The sequence below is a fragment of the Anser cygnoides genome, chromosome 11, assembly GCF_040182565.1.
Source record: "Anser cygnoides isolate HZ-2024a breed goose chromosome 11, Taihu_goose_T2T_genome, whole genome shotgun sequence".
NCBI lineage: Eukaryota > Metazoa > Chordata > Aves > Anseriformes > Anatidae > Anser > Anser cygnoides.
Window position 1 is genome coordinate 305,458 of NC_089883.1, and position 16,527 is coordinate 321,984.

Consider the following 16,527-nt stretch of genomic DNA (forward strand, 5'->3'; position numbering starts at 1 on the left):
CGCACGGCGCCCAGCGGTACCGTGGAGCCCGCGACAAGGGCGGCGGCGCCTCCTGCCGGCCCCGCAGTAACGGGGCAGGCGGCGCCCCGCTCCCCCTGCTCCCCACGCAGCTCAGGGCTGCCGGGGGCACCGAGCACCTCCGCAGGCGGCCCAGCAGCAAGGACCGCGCTCCCGCCCAGCGGCTGAGCAGCACGAATCACCGCTGCGCGCCGCGGGGCTGGGAGAGGCCCGCAGCCGGGGCCGGCTGGGAGCGCCTCGGTGCCGGGAGCGCTGCCCCGGGAGGCCGGGGGTCGCGGTGGATGGGCGCCGGCGGGAGCGGAGCTGCCGGCGCCTCGCACCGCGCCTGCCGTGGGCGTGCCGGGAGCCTGCGGCGGGGCACCGCCACCTGCCCGGCGCGGCGGGCGGGAGCACCGCCCTCGGTGGCGCAGGCAGGGGCTACTGGGCGACAACACCGGGGCCTCAACGCGCCGCAGCGCTTCCCGCGGCCACGGCCGTTAAAGGAGCGAAGTCCCTCGCGAGCGCCACCCCTGCCGGGGCACGGCCGCGTCCCCGACCGGGGGCCCGGCAGGGTCGAAGCGCTCGCGGCGGCTCAGAGCCGGGCGTGGCGGCGGGGCCCGGCGCTGCGGGACGGGGCGGGCGCCGCGCTAGGCTCCAGCGGCGGGGAGGCCCCGGAGCAACGCCACGGCCCCGGCGGGCCCCGACCCCAGGGGCCGCTCCCCTGCGCGGCCGCACCGGGGCGAGCGGCCCCGGCCCCGCCCCCGCTGGGGCCCTGCCGGCGCCGAGACCCCGCGGCCGGGGCGGGGCCGCCGCGGCTCCCCAACCGCCCCGCGCCGTAGCCCATTGGCCGCGGCTCGCGTGACGCGCGGCACGGCGCCCAACCGGGAGCTGCCACACGGCAGATCCGGCTGGCGAGGCGGGACTTCCGGCCCGCGGCCCCCGGCGCTTGTTCCCCCGCCGCCGCCGCCGAGCAGGGAGCGCAGCCCCGGCCGCCGCCGCCATGTCCGCGCCCCGGCCGCCGCCCGCCGCGCTGCTGCTGCTGCTCGCCCTCACCGCCCGGCCCGGCCGCGCCTCCGACGTGGTGGAGCTCAGCGACGCCGATTTCGAGAGCGGCCTGGCCGAGCGCCCGGGGCTGGTGCTCGTGGAGTTCTTCGCGCCCTGGTGAGGGGCGGCGGGGGGCGGCGGGGCCGGGCCGGGCCGGGCCGGGCCGGGCCCGGGGGGCGCCTGGCGCGGGCAGGAGGGCCCGGGGCGGGGGCGGGGCGGGCTGGGGCGGGCTGGGGCTTCCCGGCGGGCCTAACCCCTCCGTCTCCCCAGGTGCGGGCACTGCAAGCGGCTGGCGCCGGAGTACGAGTCGGCGGCGACCCGGCTGAAGGGCATCGTGCCGCTCGTCAAGGTGGGGGCTCGGCCGCGGCGGCTCGAGCCGGGGGGGCGCTGACCTGCGGGAGGCTCCCGGACAGACTTCGGTCAAATAAAGGCGTCGGTGTCGCAGCCCTCCGGTAGCCTCTGCCCGTGCGCGCGCCTGGCCTTCCGTGGCCCTTGGGAGCCCTGCCAGGCTGCTCCGCTTTGTGGGCTCGAGCACCAGGGAGCGGTCGGGAAGCTGAAGCCTGTGGGGGCTGCGGCCCGTTCGGTTGGCCTGCAGAGTGTGAAAAGGGTGTGTGCCGCTGCCCGAGGGAGGGGAGGGCCCTCCCAGGCTGGGAGGAAGAAACCTCCTGTGAGCTGCGTGGTCCTAGTCCAAGAATTAGCGTGCGATGTAGTCACGGTGTTGTCCCGTGACTTACAAAGTAAGGGACGTTCTTCAAGAGTTTTCTGCCAGAAAACTTGCGTAGTTTTGTTAAATGAGGGTCTTCCTGTTCCTTTGTGGGAAGTGCTATGGGCTCCTGTTTGCTTCAGGCATGGCAGGAACCGTTAGGGTTGGTAACGTGCTAAGAATGGTCAATTCTTGTTGAGCCTGTCATTGATTGCAATAATCTACTCTTTCTCAGATTTTTTTTTGCATATAGTCGTGTCAAACCTACAACTATTTAATCTTTCCAGTATTTCCTCAAATATTTTTCTGGGTCTTTTATTACATCTGTGCTGTTACACCCATTACATCCTTCCCTGTTATTGATTTCTCAGTGGTAATCTGTGTGATGAGTCCCCATTGGACCACTTGGTTGGGTGCTAGGCCTGGGTTCTAATCTTCTACATGTGAGTCAAATAGATGCTTCTCAGATCCTTGCATTTTGTGTGGAAGGAATCCAGCCTTGGTTAAAAGCATGTGAGAGCTTTCCAGCCATCAAACTTCCAATTTATGTGTGACGGTGTGGGTAATGGCAAAGCTGCTTTTCTTTGGGTATACGGGTTGCTAGGTCGCTGAGCAGCAATATTTCTATTCCTTTAGGTTGACTGTACAGCAAATTCAAACACCTGTAACAAGTATGGAGTCAGTGGATATCCCACCTTGAAGATTTTTCGAGACGGAGAAGAGGCAGGAACCTATGATGGGCCCAGGACAGCGGGTAAGAGCTTGTTAGTCTCAGCATCTCGCTTGCTGAAACAGTGCTGGAAGGCAGGCCCACACTGAATAGGCTTGTATCGGGGACGTTAAATGTATTGAGAGGTACAAAGAAGAATCCCACCTACACGTACACGTTGCCCCTCCCAGAACTCTTTGTGCTGTGAAAGTCCTGGATGCTTAGGATCCCTTAAAGCTCTTCTAAAGGTGAAGGTTTCTAAATTGTCTCTCAGCCATAGCACCCTTGATGGGTGGTATGCAGAACGTGCTTGAGGGGAAGACCTCATACAGATAACTTCTTGTTCCATGGTAATTGATCTCTGAAGTCGTTCTGCACAAGTGAGAGGGTGTTCTGTGTCTGTCTTGATGAGCTTTCTTGGAATGCATTATTTGTACCAGTACAGCTTTCTGTTACACCTAATAGGCATACCATGCAGCTCTTGGTATGAGAGCATTGAAAAAGATCCTTTTTGTAAGGGCAATGCTCTGAAAAGCTCTGCCTTTCTTAGACTAGTTTTCAATGTGATGGCATGGAAATACTTAAGAGAAAGTGCTGATGACAGTCTTCCAATTCATATCGTATTTATCACGTGGCACCAGGTGTGTGGATTCTGGAGAAACAGCTTTTGTTTTAAGGAAGCTTGAAAAATGTCTTTTAGAACTTTGTATTCATCCCTTCAATCATTTCATTTTTCTTTTAAGATGGAATTGTCAGTCATCTCAAGAAACAGGCAGGACCTGCTTCAGTGGCTCTCAGTTCTGTGGCTGATTTTGAGAAATTCATCGGTGATAAAGATGCTTCTGTAGTGGGTGAGTAGAATCAGTGCAGCACTGAAATGAGTGGACATTTGGCCCTGGAAAATCTGGGAATATACAGTGAAAGGATGAGAGGTGCTATCAGACTGTAGCAAGGGAAGTAGCAGCTGGATGTGAGCAAAAAAGTTTTTCATGGCAAGAGTGAAAAAGCACTGGAACGTGTGCCCAGAGAGGTTTTGAAGCTTTCAGTCTTGGAAATTTTTCAAAACTGAGTTGGACAAAGCTCTGAGCAATCTGACCTGTCCTTGAAGCTGGTTCTGCTTTGAGCAAGAGATTGAACTTGGTGACCTCTGGGGATTCGTTCCAACTTTTTTTCTTTTGATTCTTTGACTGTCTTTCAGTCTTCTTGGCACTGTAGTGTTTGTTTTTTTTAAGCTTGTTGCTCTTTTGGCTGACTGACAAGAGGTAGCTTTTGTTTTGTAGAAGGTACACTAGGGTGGTATTTGTCAGCATTGCATGAGCTGATCATGGTTTACAAGTGGCAATAGCAGTTTTGCTTTGTCTAGATCAGGTGTCATCATACAAGTGGAACGGAATGAGTATTGATCAGCAGTCCTGAACTTAGTACCATTGGCTGTTGTTACCACTAGCAGTGTCTCGTGTGGTTGCAAATGGAAATCTTCATGCTCAGAGGACATCTTTCTTTTAGATGAATGACTAATTCTTGAGTAACTTCCTGCTGATGGAAGGGAGGGAATGTTTCACTAAAAATGGGAGAGAAGCTGTCAAAGACGGGCCTGGACATGCATTGGAGGGCTTGATTCAGAAGACATCTTTCAATGCATTGTAAAGATAAATGATGAGAGCTGCACAGTAACTGTTGCTGAGTTGGTTTGGGGTCACCATCTGTCTTTTTGCTGCAGGCTTCTTTGGAGATGCATCTGGTGATGCTTATTCTGAATTCATGAAAGCTGCCAACAACTTAAGAGATAACTACCGTTTTGCACACACCAGTGAGGAGCAGTTGGTGCAGAAGTATGAGGAAGATGGAGAGTAAGTTCTTTAATGTAAAGATTTCTTGTTATTGAGACATCTGGAACAAATTCATGGATTCCAGTTCTTAACTGGATTAAGCTTCTGAACATAGTTTAAGGTATTGTTGCTTTTCCAAATGCCAGTTGTGTGTGTGTGTGTGTATACGTATGTAGTTTAAATATCTGGAATTGAGAGTTGCAGGATGGGGAGAGTTAGTGTTTGCCTCCAGGTGGGAAATGTCTCAGCAGAGGTGTTTTGCCTCCCCCTTGCTTGCTATGTTCTTTTTAGTTTCTCACTGTAGAAGGCCATGTCCTGTCTGAATAACAGAAAACAGCCTGACAGATAGATATAATGCAATAGTGACACCGAGAAACTAGCCAGTCTTGCTGCATCTATGAACATCGAATGGGGGTAGTCACTGGAGATCAGGTTTTTGCTTCCTCTAGCTGCTGCCCTTTGGAAGCTTAGGGACACTTTGAACTAATTCATGATATCTGCTTCCCCTCAGGGGTATAGTCTTGTTCCGTCCTTCACGGCTCACGAACAAGTTTGAGGACAGCACTGTCAAGTACACAGAAGACAAAATCACCAGTGGAAAAATCAAGAAATTTATCCAGGAGAACATGTGAGTGTTTCCTTACTGGAGAACATGATAGACGCATCTATCTGGAAGTGGATTCAGACCTGTCAGAACTCATTTTTTCTCTACCTGGCGTTGCTGTTGCTTCCTGTTTAGTTTCCGTAAGAGCTGTCTTTCAGGCACTGTGTCCTTTGGGATATCTCCCTTCTTTCTGGAAATCCTGGCATGGTTGTTGGCATCTACTCCATAATCTAGCAACTATAGTTGTATTTAAGAAATGGTAAACTTCCTGAGAAGTATGCCAAATTTGGCTTTAATTAGGTCAAATATGTTAACTGACGTTGTGGCTAGAGATGGAGATTTGACTTGGTACATGAATGGGCGAAGTGTTTCTTACTTGGGTCTTACTGCTTACTGAACATTCTTGGGTGTGAAACAGGAGTGTACTGTATCAAGACAAGGTTTTGGACAGTGAAATCAAAGCTGCTAACCTCTCTTTCATTGATAGCTTTGGCATCTGTCCACACATGACTGAAGACAACAAAGACTTGATCCAGGGGAAGGACTTGCTGGTGGCATACTATGATGTGGATTATGAGAAGAATGCAAAGGGCTCCAACTACTGGCGTAACAGGTACGCAGTGGCCGGGGTGGTGTTCATCTGCTTCTCTTATTTGGTCCCTGTGTTAGTGCTGTTCCAGAGTTCCATTTACAGAGTTTCTTAAAACTGTTTGTATGGGAATTATTCTCTCTCAGAAAAATTCCAGGTGGGTTTCTAATCAAAACTACCAGGCTGGCTGCTGTCTGCAGAACCAAAGGCATTTATCATTTGGAACCCCACCATATTTGCTTTTGGATCTCTAGTCCCTTGACCTTAAACTGAAATTTCCTTGGTAAGGTTATATGGTATTCTGTCCTTCTTATTCACCACTGCCTTAGACCTTAGTGATCAAGCTGATGGTTAAAAGATGAATGAACCTAACGTTTGCACAGGCTTCATTCAGAATAAACACAAGCTTGCTTGCTTACTCTGCTTCTCAACGCCACTTCTGTAGGACTTACCTGTGCTGAATGTATCACTTCACACCACTGAATTCCCTGTCCAGTGTGTGCCTCAACTTGAAAGGTGTTATGTCATGTAGAAAATAATGTTCCAGGGAATCATCTTTGTTTTCTGTTTTGTCTTTTTTTTTTTTCCTCAGAGTTATGATGATTGCAAAGAAGTTCTTGGATGCTGGCCACAAACTGTCATTTGCTGTTGCTAGCCGGAAAACCTTTGGCCATGAGCTGTCAGAATTTGGTCTAGACAGCAGCGTGGGTGAGGCTCCTGTTGTTGCCATCAGAACAGCTAAAGGAGATAAATATGTCATGCAGGAAGAATTCTCGTAAGTTTTTGAACTTAGCAATGTTGCCTTTCTGTTGATAGACTTTTGTCTGGGGGTCTGTGACCAGATCATACTTCATTAGCTTGGAGGAAACAGGAAAACTGGATCTTCCTGGTGGAAGAAATGACTGCTGGGTCAAAATACCTTAGTTGTCAGGTGTGCTTTCCTACCCTCCAGAGAGCTTCCCAGCCCCCCTGTTTTTATACAAAGGTACAGAATTAAATTCAAGTTATTTAATGTGTGGTTAGGAATTAAGATGTATTAAAGGGTACGGGTGGGAATGGTTATACCTTTTTTTATTGAGAAAAGAAGAAACTTAAGGGTGTTGGAAGGCCTAAAACCTTGAATGGGGTATGCAACCAGCCTCCTGTCAAAACTCTAGTGGTTTCTGTTGTGCTTGTTCTTGGGTCTTCTAAGTTGGCCCCAGACTGGTGCTCTCGCAGATGCAAGTAGCATCTGTTATGTGGGTGGAAGGAGCTTATTTCAGCCTTGAAAGTTTTTGTCTCTCATCCTGTATGTGTCATGGTGGCTGTAAAATGTCACTTTGCTTTCAGCCGTGATGGAAAGGCTCTGGAGAGATTCCTGCAAGATTACTTTGATGGAAATTTAAAAAAGTATCTGAAATCGGAGCCTGTCCCTGAAAGCAATGATGGTCCTGTGAAGGTGAGTGCTGTATCAAGGCTAGCATCAGCTCCTACTAGTGGCTGGAGAGCACTTCAGTGGCAGCTTCTAGTCATATGCCAGTATCCCATACTGTGAATGCTGTGTTGTGGCATCTTGAGAAGCCTATCCTGTGATAGATGGAAAAAGAATTCACTCCTTTTTATGTTGCAGTTTTCTGAGGCAAGGGGGAAATGCAGCTTGCAGTTTTGATTCCATACTGTTCTGTCAGCACAGTAACTGCTGCTTGAGCACACTAGTGATTTGTCCTCAAAGTGTGAGATCATCACAATTTACGGGGATTCTGCAGAGGCCTGCTGTCTTGACTTGTGCTCTCCCATGGCATGGCTTTCGAGCTGGTCACAACTGCACTGTTCCTTAAAAAGTTAATGCTCATCTCATCACCTTAGGGCGATGGTATAATTCCTACTGTACATTCATCCCACTAAATTCTGCCCTGAAAGAAAGTATTCCCATGGTTTGGCTTTATGATGTGGGTGTTACGAGGGAATGAAGGGCACTGTTTTGTGTGTGCATGGGGATGCCGTGGCCAGTCTGGCTAAGCTCATTTTTCAGCCTGGAACTAGTGGAATTAAAAATAAAGGATTTTACCATCCTTCTGCAATGTTACCAGGTCCAAACCTCACCTACAGGTGGTGCCAGTATCTTAGTCTTTTGCCTGCAAGTTAAAGATGTTACAGCTTGGTGAAGGGATGTGTGTTTGGTCATTTTGATGCTCGCTGTGTAGGTGTGATGTGAATCCTGCTGTGGGAGAGCCAGGCTTCCTGGGGCATAGTATATGGAGTATGTCATGTTACCTCACTGCTGACTTAGAAAAAAACTAACTTGTCTGATCAAACTCTGTCAGGTGGTGGTTGCTGAGAACTTTGATGAAATTGTTAATGCAGAAGACAAAGACGTCCTGATAGAGTTTTATGCACCTTGGTGTGGCCATTGCAAGAATCTGGAGCCCAAATACAAAGAGCTGGGGGAGAAGGTAGGTCTTAGGATTCTGTTGCAAGTGTAAACTAGAACTTTGCAGCGCTAAACAATACTGCAGGTTCTGTCTGTCTAGCCTTTATCATAACAGGGCATAATTATGCCTTCTTGAGGACTTTGCTTGGCATTGCCTGTGAATGCAGAAGTGTATTAGCAGGGTCTGGAGCATGGTAGCAACCATGCTGTTAGGTTTAGCTTGCTCTTTTTGCTCTGGCAAGTAAATATTCCCTGATTCAGTGACTGTCCTCAATTGGCGAAGTTCCTCTTTTAGGTCCTTTCCCTCTGAATGATTACAGTCTCTTGTCTGGTGAAGGATAACACTGCCCTGTATATTTTCAGTAGTGGAGTAAATACAGCTATTTTCTCAGATCCGACCAGTGTTTTCCTATTTGATTGTCAGGCACCTTTCCTACATCTAAAAGATTGAAGGTAGGTGGTTTCTCCGGGGTCAGCATTCCCCAGAAGTTATACCAGACAAATTCAGCAGGTACTTTTGGGAGCTGTATGCTGCATACAACTGAATGAGGAGGGACTTTCTTCTTTGTGTCCCTATTGAGGCAGAAGAAAACTGCACAGAAATTTGCTGATCTTTTTGTGTACAGTGGGTACTGTCCTGACATCACTGTCCTTGCTGATTGCCTAGTTCCTGGTGTTAACTACTACGATTGGTTATTAATATGCTCTTTCTACTAACAGCTCAGTAAAGACCCCAATATTGTCATTGCCAAAATGGATGCTACAGCCAACGATGTGCCTTCTCCATATGAAGTCAGAGGGTAGGTGTTATTGCCATTATAGCACTGCATCAGTGGACCAGTTCAGGCTTCTGTCTGACCAGCAGTCCCTACAGAAGAGCTGAAAGTGTCTCCTGGGGTGGATGTGAGCTCAGGGGCAACTGGCATACAACTGTTAGGCATTTGCTTAGTGTGAAGAAGTCATGTGGGATAAAAACTACACACGTCTGTCACTCTCCTCTGGGATTCTGGTGTCCTGGCCATGCTTAAAGGCCTGTCTCACTGAACCCCTTGCTTTGCTTTGGAATCTGCTATGATTCTGGTCTCAGCAGCGTAAGAACAACACTGCAGTTGCTTTTATGAAAACTGTTTAGCTTGCAAAACTGGCCATAGTTGTGCTCAGCCAGCTGTGCAGACAGGACCAGGCTTTTGGAGGTCATACCTTCTGGCATAAGAGCTGGTGAAGCTGTTGCCATGCTAAACCAGAGCAATGCAGGGCGCGAGTTCCCACAGTTAGTGTTGGCCTGATAGTCTGGAAGGACAAAGCCTGAAGAAAATAGCACATCCTGAACTGAGGCATCTATTCTATTTCCCCAGCTTTCCCACCATTTATTTTGCTCCAGCTGGCAAGAAGCAGAGTCCAAAGAAGTATGAGGTGAGTGTTTTGCTTCTCCTGGGGCTTCGTAAAAAAAGATAAAGTAGAATCCAAGTGTCCAAATAATGTGGAGTCTCTCTGGAGTTGTGCCTGGCACTCTGTCCTGTTACCCTGGGAACACGCTTGGTGGTACCTGCTGGGAATGTTCTGCTGCACACTGCAGACTCACGGGGGAGAGCTCTGCTTACGGTTGCTTTGGTCTCCTGCCTGGCACCTGAGCACCACCCCCACACACACACCCAGCAAAGGGAAGTCCGCAGGGAGATCAGGCTCTGCCTTACTGTCTTGTGCTTCCTGCAGGGTGGCAGAGAAGTGAGTGACTTCATCAGCTACTTGAAGCGGGAGGCAACCAGCACTCCTGTGCTGCAGGAGGAAGATAAAACCAAGAAATCCAAGAAGAAAGCAAAGGAGGATTTGTAAAGTACCCACTCACCATCTTGTCAGGATGAGCTCTGTGTGAATTGGGGAAGCACTGGGCAGACTGGGGCCAGTTCTGGGTTGTGAAGAGCCAGTGACCATGTGGGCTGAGGGGCCCCAGCTGCTGTATCTAATTCTGTTTAATTTCCTGCCGTCTCTTAGCTGCACTGTTGTGGGGCTCCCCAGACTGGTTTGTTTTGTGGTTTGGGAGGGGGTGGGAGTAGGGTTATTTTCTAATTTTTTTTGTACATTTGGAGAAGTGAAACAATAAAATGACCCCCTTAAACCAAAGTGTCTCTGTCATATGGAGATCTCAAACACAGCATCAGGCTGCTGCTGCTCTCTAGTCAGCACCTTCCTACTGTGAGTCTAGTTTACTTCAGAGCCTTTAGGCTCAGCCTTTAGACTGTTTATCTCTTTGTCCATATCTGAGTCCTCCCAGAGTATAGTAGCAGCAACTGCCCCAATGGGTCGTGCTGCAGCTGTGCAGATTTAGGGTTCAGGGACCCTGTTCATAAATGCTTTTGCTGTCTGCATGTTGCCTGGTAGGGCAGTAATGCTGCTTTGATGACTTTAGAGGTACATAGTACTTAATGTGACTGCTGGATCTAGACATGCAGACTTACAGAGCAGTATGTCATCAGGTTTGATCAGCAGCATACCAGCAGCAGCTTTAAGTAAGCTTTTAAATTTTGCAAAATCAATTGAGTGTAGGGGAGGAGCATTAGTAACACCATATTCTACCCAAACACAGGTAAAGCCAGTGATGGTGTTTTTCACAGCCAGTAGGCTTGTTGAAGATCTGTTTGTACTTTGTGTGTGGTTAGGACAGTTAATTAAGACCACTTAATTGTAAGATCTGTTTTTTTTGGTAGAAAGCAGACTGTAGCAATGCCTTTCTCCAGGAGAGGAATGCAATCCTATTCTCCAGTCAGATGGTGTGGGCTGTGACTGACCGTCTTGGTACAAGCAGTCCTAACTTTCCCTGTCCCAGAATGTGCTGATTGGAAAGGTCAGGAGTGCTGTGGTGGGTGAACAAAGATAGGCCGTTGCCCTGGATATGAGTTTCTCAGGATGTGTGTGAATTGGAACAAGGAACAGCAGACTTACGAGGTACTACTCTGGTGCAGCAGTTGCCATGGTAAGAACTAGTGCTGTCTTTGTGGTTTCATCCCCCACACTTCCAAAAGGCAGTGTACCAGTTTTTTATTGTTGCTGAAATCTTCCAGGTACAGTAGATCGTACAACACTTAGCACGTAGTTTTCTGGCTACAGCAGCTATGCAGTATCAATTCTAAAATACACGAATTTCTACTCCATCAGTATACTAAACCACATTTACCTTCTCTAGTCTGCTGCTGGCTGCCAAGTGGTCTGTGTCCAAGCACAGGTATCAAGGCCCCATTTTGGTAGTGTCCTAGAGCAAAATCTGACCCCCTTGCACCTGAAGCTGGTAGGATCCCTGAAGCTGGCTGCAGATCCAGACACTAATGCAAGAAATGGGATTATAACAGGCCCTATTTATCTTCTGTAAAACCACACTGGAGTGCTGGTTCCCTAATGGGCAAAGTGCTGTCCTGCTCTGGGTAAGAAGCAGCTTTTCCAATCCTTGTCATCTGGTCTAGTCTGACTTCAGAACCCGTGGTAGCCAGGTACTGAGCACAGGTGACATTCTTCTAAGAGTGTGGCTGAGAGCCTGCTCTTGGTGAGTGTTACTGCTTGTGTCCAGGTGCTTTGTTGCAGAGTAGACAAACACTTCACAACTGGCAATGCAGCACGGCGGGCAGCTTGTTTCTACAGTAGCCTGGCAGCTACCCCAGGTAGCAACTACCCCTGGGCTGTGGGACATTCTTCAACATCACCCTCAGTCTAATGCACTTTTTGGGGACCTAATTCTTCCAACTCTTCCCCTGTTCCAGGAAGAACAGGTCCTGAGAAGCAAAAAAAAAAAAAAAAAAAAAAAAAGAATCCCAGCAGTGGTGTGCTTAGGAGCTTCCTCTTCCTTCAAACTGTAGAATCAGATTTTTGATGTGGGAGAGCTTCTGGTGCAGGTATTCACAGCGGTTCTTCTCCTGCTGGTAACTAGGATAACTCTGAAAGGAAAACAAAAAAAAAAAAAAAGAACAACAACAAAAAAAAAGAGCAACAACAAAAAAAAGAAAACCACACACAAAGATCAGCTCCTGGAGGGACCCCAGTACCTGTTGGGCATGCAGCCTTACCTTCTTGAAGTGGCTGTATTCATACAAAATCTTAGCTTCAAGTGCCTGAAAGCCAAAAGCAGGAGATGAGCAGAAACAGCACAGCTGTGTCACCCATGGCCCAGGTCTACTGCTTGCCTTGCGCTCCTCTGTTCCTTGCTTCAATGTCTTCATTCTAGCTCCCAGATGAATGAATTTCTGGCTCACACTACCAATGCGAGCGTGCAGATAGCGGTACTCAGCGTAGTCTGCACTGAATGCTGCCTCGTAAGATCTGCATTGCTCTGCTGAGCGGATGGTATGGTATTTTCTGCCACAACAAGGAGAAAAGGCTTCTTTTCCCTGTGTCTTCAAGAGCGCTGCAGTAGAGCCCTTGCTGGTGGCAGGGCAGGGGCCTGGCCATGCGATGTTGTCTTGCCAATGCCCTCAGCATGAGCGGCAGTGAGCACACAGGGCTGTCACACTGCTGTGCCCGGGACCTGGCTTGCAACCTTTGCTGCTGCTGCCACTGGAGGCTGGACAGGCAGTTTGGTCTCAGCCTGTCCAATGCTGTGGGGCTGGGCCAAATTGCCCAAATCATCAGGATGATGGTGTGTGGTAGGTAGTGGCAAACTCAGGGTGATGATATGATGTGGTAGCTAGCGCCAAACTCTCTTACCGCAAGTAATCCGGGATCTCTGCTAAGGAGGAACTGCTGGGCTGGGACCTGGTGTCTGACAAGGAGACAAGTGAGGATTAAAGCCCTCCCAGAGCCTTCTCCTCCCACTCAGCCAGAACCTGTCCAGCACTCTGTCCTAAACCAAACTGGCAGCTGCATGGCTCCGCTGGGCATGGGGGCCATGAGGCTGGGCAGCACATCCAGGCATGCACCATCCCTGTGTTTGCCTTGGCTCTGGAGCCAAACCTCTCTGCTTACCAGAAGTCCTCCTTTGGGCCACCCACCTCCCTCCCAAGGTACCCTAGGGTCTAGTTCTGCAACACAAGCTGGCCAGGCCCTGGCCATGCCCCCCCCACCTCTGGGTGCAGAGCAGCGCTGCTTGGGGCATGGGGCGCCCTCCTCCTGGTCATTGTCCTCCTCTTCTCTGCTCTCCCCCCGTTCTGCACCCTGCAGCTCCCTGGTGTCGCTACTCGGGGGCAGAGGCCCAGCCTGCTGCTGGCCCCGTGCTCCTGGCTGCCTCGTGCCAAATGTCCGCAGGCAGCTCCGGTGCCTCTTGCTGACTCTTGGGTTGGAGAAATCCAGCAGTGCCAGGCGCTTCTGAAAGAAAACTCGCTCTGCCTCGTGCCTGTCCCAGACCCCTGCTCCAGCAGTTGGTGCTGCATGCTTCTGCCAGCTTCAGCCCAGGGCTGCGACATCCCTTGCTTCATGTCACAGCCCCGGCACACCCCAGCCATTTTGCTGTGTCTGTGAGCCAGGAGTTGCAGCAGGGCCAGCCCCTGCTGCTACAGAGGACACAGGGGTGGCTGGGACACAAGGCAGGAGCAGAACCCAGAGCCCTGGGGTGGCTGGGCTCCATGGGAAGGGGACACAGTGAGGAAGCAGCTGGATGCCTTCGGGAAGCAGACACCCAGCCAGGCCCTCTCCCCCTGTGAACCCGGGAGCTTTCTGCTGCCGGCGTCCACAAGCACTTACCACCCCCAGACGGTTTCCACCAGCACCCGGAGGGGAGCCGCACTCCAGCGGTTGCTGCAGAGGCACCAGGAAGGACCGGGCTGCAGGGCCGTGGGGCTGACTGCTGGAGCACAAGAAGGAGGGTCACCAGAGACCGAGGCTGGGGAAGTGCATTCGGATGCCAGGTGCCCAGGCAGCAGAAGGGTGGATCCAGCTGTGCCTGGAGGGTGCTGAGCACCTGGCATCACGTGCAGCGTGCTCAAAGCAAGACCCCAGCAGCAAACGTGCACCTGCAGCCCCCTGCTCCTCACACCTCACCCCGGTCCCCCGGCTCTACCTGCGCTGCAGCAGGGCAACCTGCCGACGTTCCTGGGCCGTGTACCCTGGCCAGTCCTCCTGCACCCACCCCACCAGCGACTCCTTCAGGCGGTAGCAGCACTCTGTGGGATCCAGGTCTGCCACCTGCACAGGGAGAGCAGCAGGTGTGTGTCCCGCAGTGCTCACATCCCAGAGCTGAGCTGCCCCAGTGCCTCTCACCTCCTCCAGTGCAGCCAGCAGCCCTGCCCAGTCGGGCCTGCCTGCCTGCGTCCCCACCAGCCGCTGCAGGAGCTCATGCTTGCGGTGGGGCCGCAGGGCCAGGAGCTGAACCAGGCTTTGAGCAGCAGCCCTGGGGCTGGCTGCTGTTGGCCCATGGTTCTTGCCCTCGTGGATGTGACAGAGGGAGCTCTGCTGCAGCACGCAGACCGTGCCTGCCTTCTCGGGAGCCGTGACACCTTTGCCTGCAGACACACCCGGAGAGAGCAGTGTCAGCACCTGGCAGAATCACACCAGGTCTCCTCTCCCATCACACCCAGTGCAGCCCCTGTGCCCTCAGCCAGTGGTGCCCACTCCACTGTGGGTGACAGGACAGGAATCCAGTACCGCACTCGCAGTGCCACTGCTGGCTCCTGCTACCTGGTGTGGCCCAGCACCCCCAGACTTGCAGAGCTGTTGCCCCTGGCCATGGCAAGCAGCTGCCACATCCCAGAGCCAGCAGGTCCCAGGGGAGGCAGCATCCCTCTCCTGGGGGGACAGCAGGGGCCCTGCAGCCATCACACCCTGGTGGTTTGCCAGCATGCGGGTGTGGGTCCTCAGTGTGGCCTCAGCCTGAGAGGCAGCAGAGGCTCAGCACCCCCTGCAGCACCCTGCTCACCATAGCCAGGCACAGCCACATCTGGCTCAGCGACTGCTCTGCTCCAGGGCTCTTTAGATTGGGACACACGCTCCCGCAGCGGTGGGTAGGTGCCCTCTGAGGCACAGACTGTGATTTTCTCCTGGATGCTGCCCACGCTGTCCAGCCAGCTCTGACCTAGTCTGAGAGAAGACAACATCTCCTGCCAGCTAAGCCCAGCCCATGTGCCCTATCCCGTGCAAAGCCCAGAGAAGACCTTGCAAGGCAGGCACCCCAAGAGAGGAGGTAGCCTGTCCCCAAAGAGGCCCTGTTTCCAAGGCTGCTGCTGCCCCAGCATACTGAATGCCCCTGCAGGGACTGTGGGCTGAGGATGCTGCGAACAATGAGAGGCTGTTGGGGATTTTCAGACCCCAAAAGTCCTGGGCTGCCACTGGGGACCGTGAGCAGGATAGGACATGACTGGGGTCTGAACAGTGATGGGAGGTACTGCTCATGGGCAGTGCTCGCACCCATGGGCGTCCGCAGCACCGTCAGCAGTGCCAGGGCTAGGGCTGACGCCGTGCTGCTGGCACAGGTCGAGTGCAGAGGTGACCAGGAGAGTGGGAGAAGGCTGGCTGTGGGGGGGGTGTACGAGTGAGCAACCCCGCAGCCCACCGGACCCTTGGCTTGGCGGCGGGGGGCTCACCGGGGCACTGCCAGCCGCACACACTCGAAGCTGGCCTGCGGCTCGTCCCGGCTGCAGCGGGAGAGGAAGAAGGCGAAGAGCCGCGGAGAGGTCCCGGGGCCTCCCGGCACCGTCAGGCACTGCCGGCGGGGACCGGCTGTCAGGGCCGCGCCCCCCCCCGAGCCTCTCCATCCCGCGGGGCGCGGCGGCTCCACCCCGCGGCGCCGCCCCGGCTCCCACCGGCGCCACCGGCACCGTCCCGCGGAGACCGTCCCGGGGCGCCCCGAGCCTCCCCCGGCCCCCGACGGCCCGGGTGCCGCGTCCCGCCCCGTCCGCCCTCTTTCCCCGGTGCCCCGATCCACTCACCCCCGGCTACCCCGGGCGCCCCGGTCCCCCCGAGTCCTCCCCAGCCGCCGTCCCCAGCCCCACTCACCCCCTGGCTCCCCTGGAAGGCGATCGCGGGCCCCGGCGCCCCCTGCAACATCGCGGCACGCCGTGAGCCCAGCACAGCGCCGTTCCCCCGCGCCCCCCGGCCCGCCCCGGTCCCACCTGCCGCTGCTGGCAGCCGCGCAGCGCCCGCGCCGCCGCCTCCGAGAGCCGCACGTGCACGAGGCTGAGCCGTGGGCCCCGCGCGCAGCCCCGGTACCGGAGCCGCCCGCGCAGCTCCGTCCGCGCCCGCGGCATGGCCCGGAGTGCGGGACCGCGCCGGGCGGCACCGCGGCGGGGCGGGGCGGCTCCGGGGCGGGGCAGCCGATCCCGGGCCGGTCCCGGCGGGACTCCCCGCGGCAGAGCTCGACCTGAGCCGGCTATTTTTGCCGGCGGCTCGCAAAGCCCTGCCGTCACCGCTAATCCCCTTAGCGGCTTCCGGGCATTAGGTAACGGCGCGGCGGGATGCGCTCGTGGGCGCCCCCGGCTCCGGGCTGCCCGGGGCAGTCGCGGGGCGGCGGGGCCGGAGGCGGCGCGCCCGGAGCGGGCTGGGGGCTGCGGGAGCCCGCCGCCGAGCCCCGGGGAGCGAGGGCCCGCCCGGGCCGAGGCCGGGTCACAGCTGCGGGGGGGGAGCGGGGCCGGGGGCGGGCATGCAGGGACCCTCGGCAGGCGGCGGCTCCCCGGAGCGGGAGGCGGGGGCCGGCGAGCGGCCGCGGGGGCCGGGCCGGGGCAGGAGGGTCC

The 16,527-nt window shown here is 54.2% G+C and overlaps 2 protein-coding genes across 3 annotated transcripts; one reads left to right on the plus strand and one right to left on the minus strand.

Moving 5' to 3' along the window:
• The first annotated feature begins 924 nt into the window (after positions 1–924).
• PDIA3 (protein disulfide isomerase family A member 3) lies at positions 925–10,006 on the plus strand. Its single transcript, XM_067003563.1, has 13 exons — positions 925–1,158; positions 1,312–1,390; positions 2,381–2,498; positions 3,197–3,304; positions 4,174–4,303; positions 4,794–4,910; positions 5,374–5,499; positions 6,068–6,250; positions 6,805–6,913; positions 7,779–7,907; positions 8,606–8,685; positions 9,241–9,298; positions 9,599–10,006. Exons 1-13 carry the CDS (start codon positions 998–1,000, stop codon positions 9,716–9,718), a joined length of 1,518 nt encoding a protein of 505 aa, XP_066859664.1. The 5' UTR covers positions 925–997; the 3' UTR covers positions 9,719–10,006.
• Positions 10,007–10,514: 508 nt separating this feature from the next.
• On the minus strand, positions 10,515–16,525 carry ELL3 (elongation factor for RNA polymerase II 3). Of its 2 annotated transcripts, none has more exons than XM_048046326.2 (12): positions 15,910–16,525; positions 15,794–15,835; positions 15,382–15,500; positions 14,718–14,878; positions 14,063–14,304; positions 13,863–13,987; positions 13,547–13,646; positions 12,931–13,171; positions 12,575–12,629; positions 12,055–12,226; positions 11,938–11,982; positions 10,515–11,808 (listed from the first exon to the last, which is right to left on the minus strand). In XM_048046326.2, the coding sequence occupies exons 1-12, from the start codon at positions 16,042–16,044 to the stop codon at positions 11,701–11,703; spliced, it is 1,545 nt and encodes a 514-aa protein (XP_047902283.2). In that variant the 5' UTR covers positions 16,045–16,525; the 3' UTR covers positions 10,515–11,700. The 2 variants fall into 2 exon arrangements, with proteins under 2 accessions (XP_047902283.2, XP_047902282.2); XM_048046325.2 differs by having other exon boundaries at positions 13,547–13,649.
• Positions 16,526–16,527: the final 2 nt, after the last annotated feature.

Bases quoted from the DNA above. Each gene is read 5' to 3' on its own strand.
- PDIA3 (XM_067003563.1), top strand. From the start codon at position 998: ATGTCCGCGCCCCGGCCGCCGCCCGCCGCGCTGCTGCTGCTGCTCGCC. The intron at 1,159-1,311 runs GTGAGGGGCGGC...CCGTCTCCCCAG, and splicing joins GTGGAGTTCTTCGCGCCCTG to GTGCGGGCACTGCAAGCGGC. The intron at 9,299-9,598 runs GTGAGTGTTTTG...TGCTTCCTGCAG, and splicing joins AGAGTCCAAAGAAGTATGAG to GGTGGCAGAGAAGTGAGTGA.
- ELL3 (XM_048046325.2), bottom strand. From the start codon at position 16,044: ATGCCGCGGGCGCGGACGGAGCTGCGCGGGCGGCTCCGGTACCGGGGC. The intron at 14,879-15,381 runs GTGAGCCCCCCG...GTCTTCTCTCAG, and splicing joins GTGCGGCTGGCAGTGCCCCG to ACTAGGTCAGAGCTGGCTGG. The intron at 13,650-13,862 runs GTAGAGCCGGGG...CTTGTGCTCCAG, and splicing joins GTTGCCCTGCTGCAGCGCAG to CAGTCAGCCCCACGGCCCTG.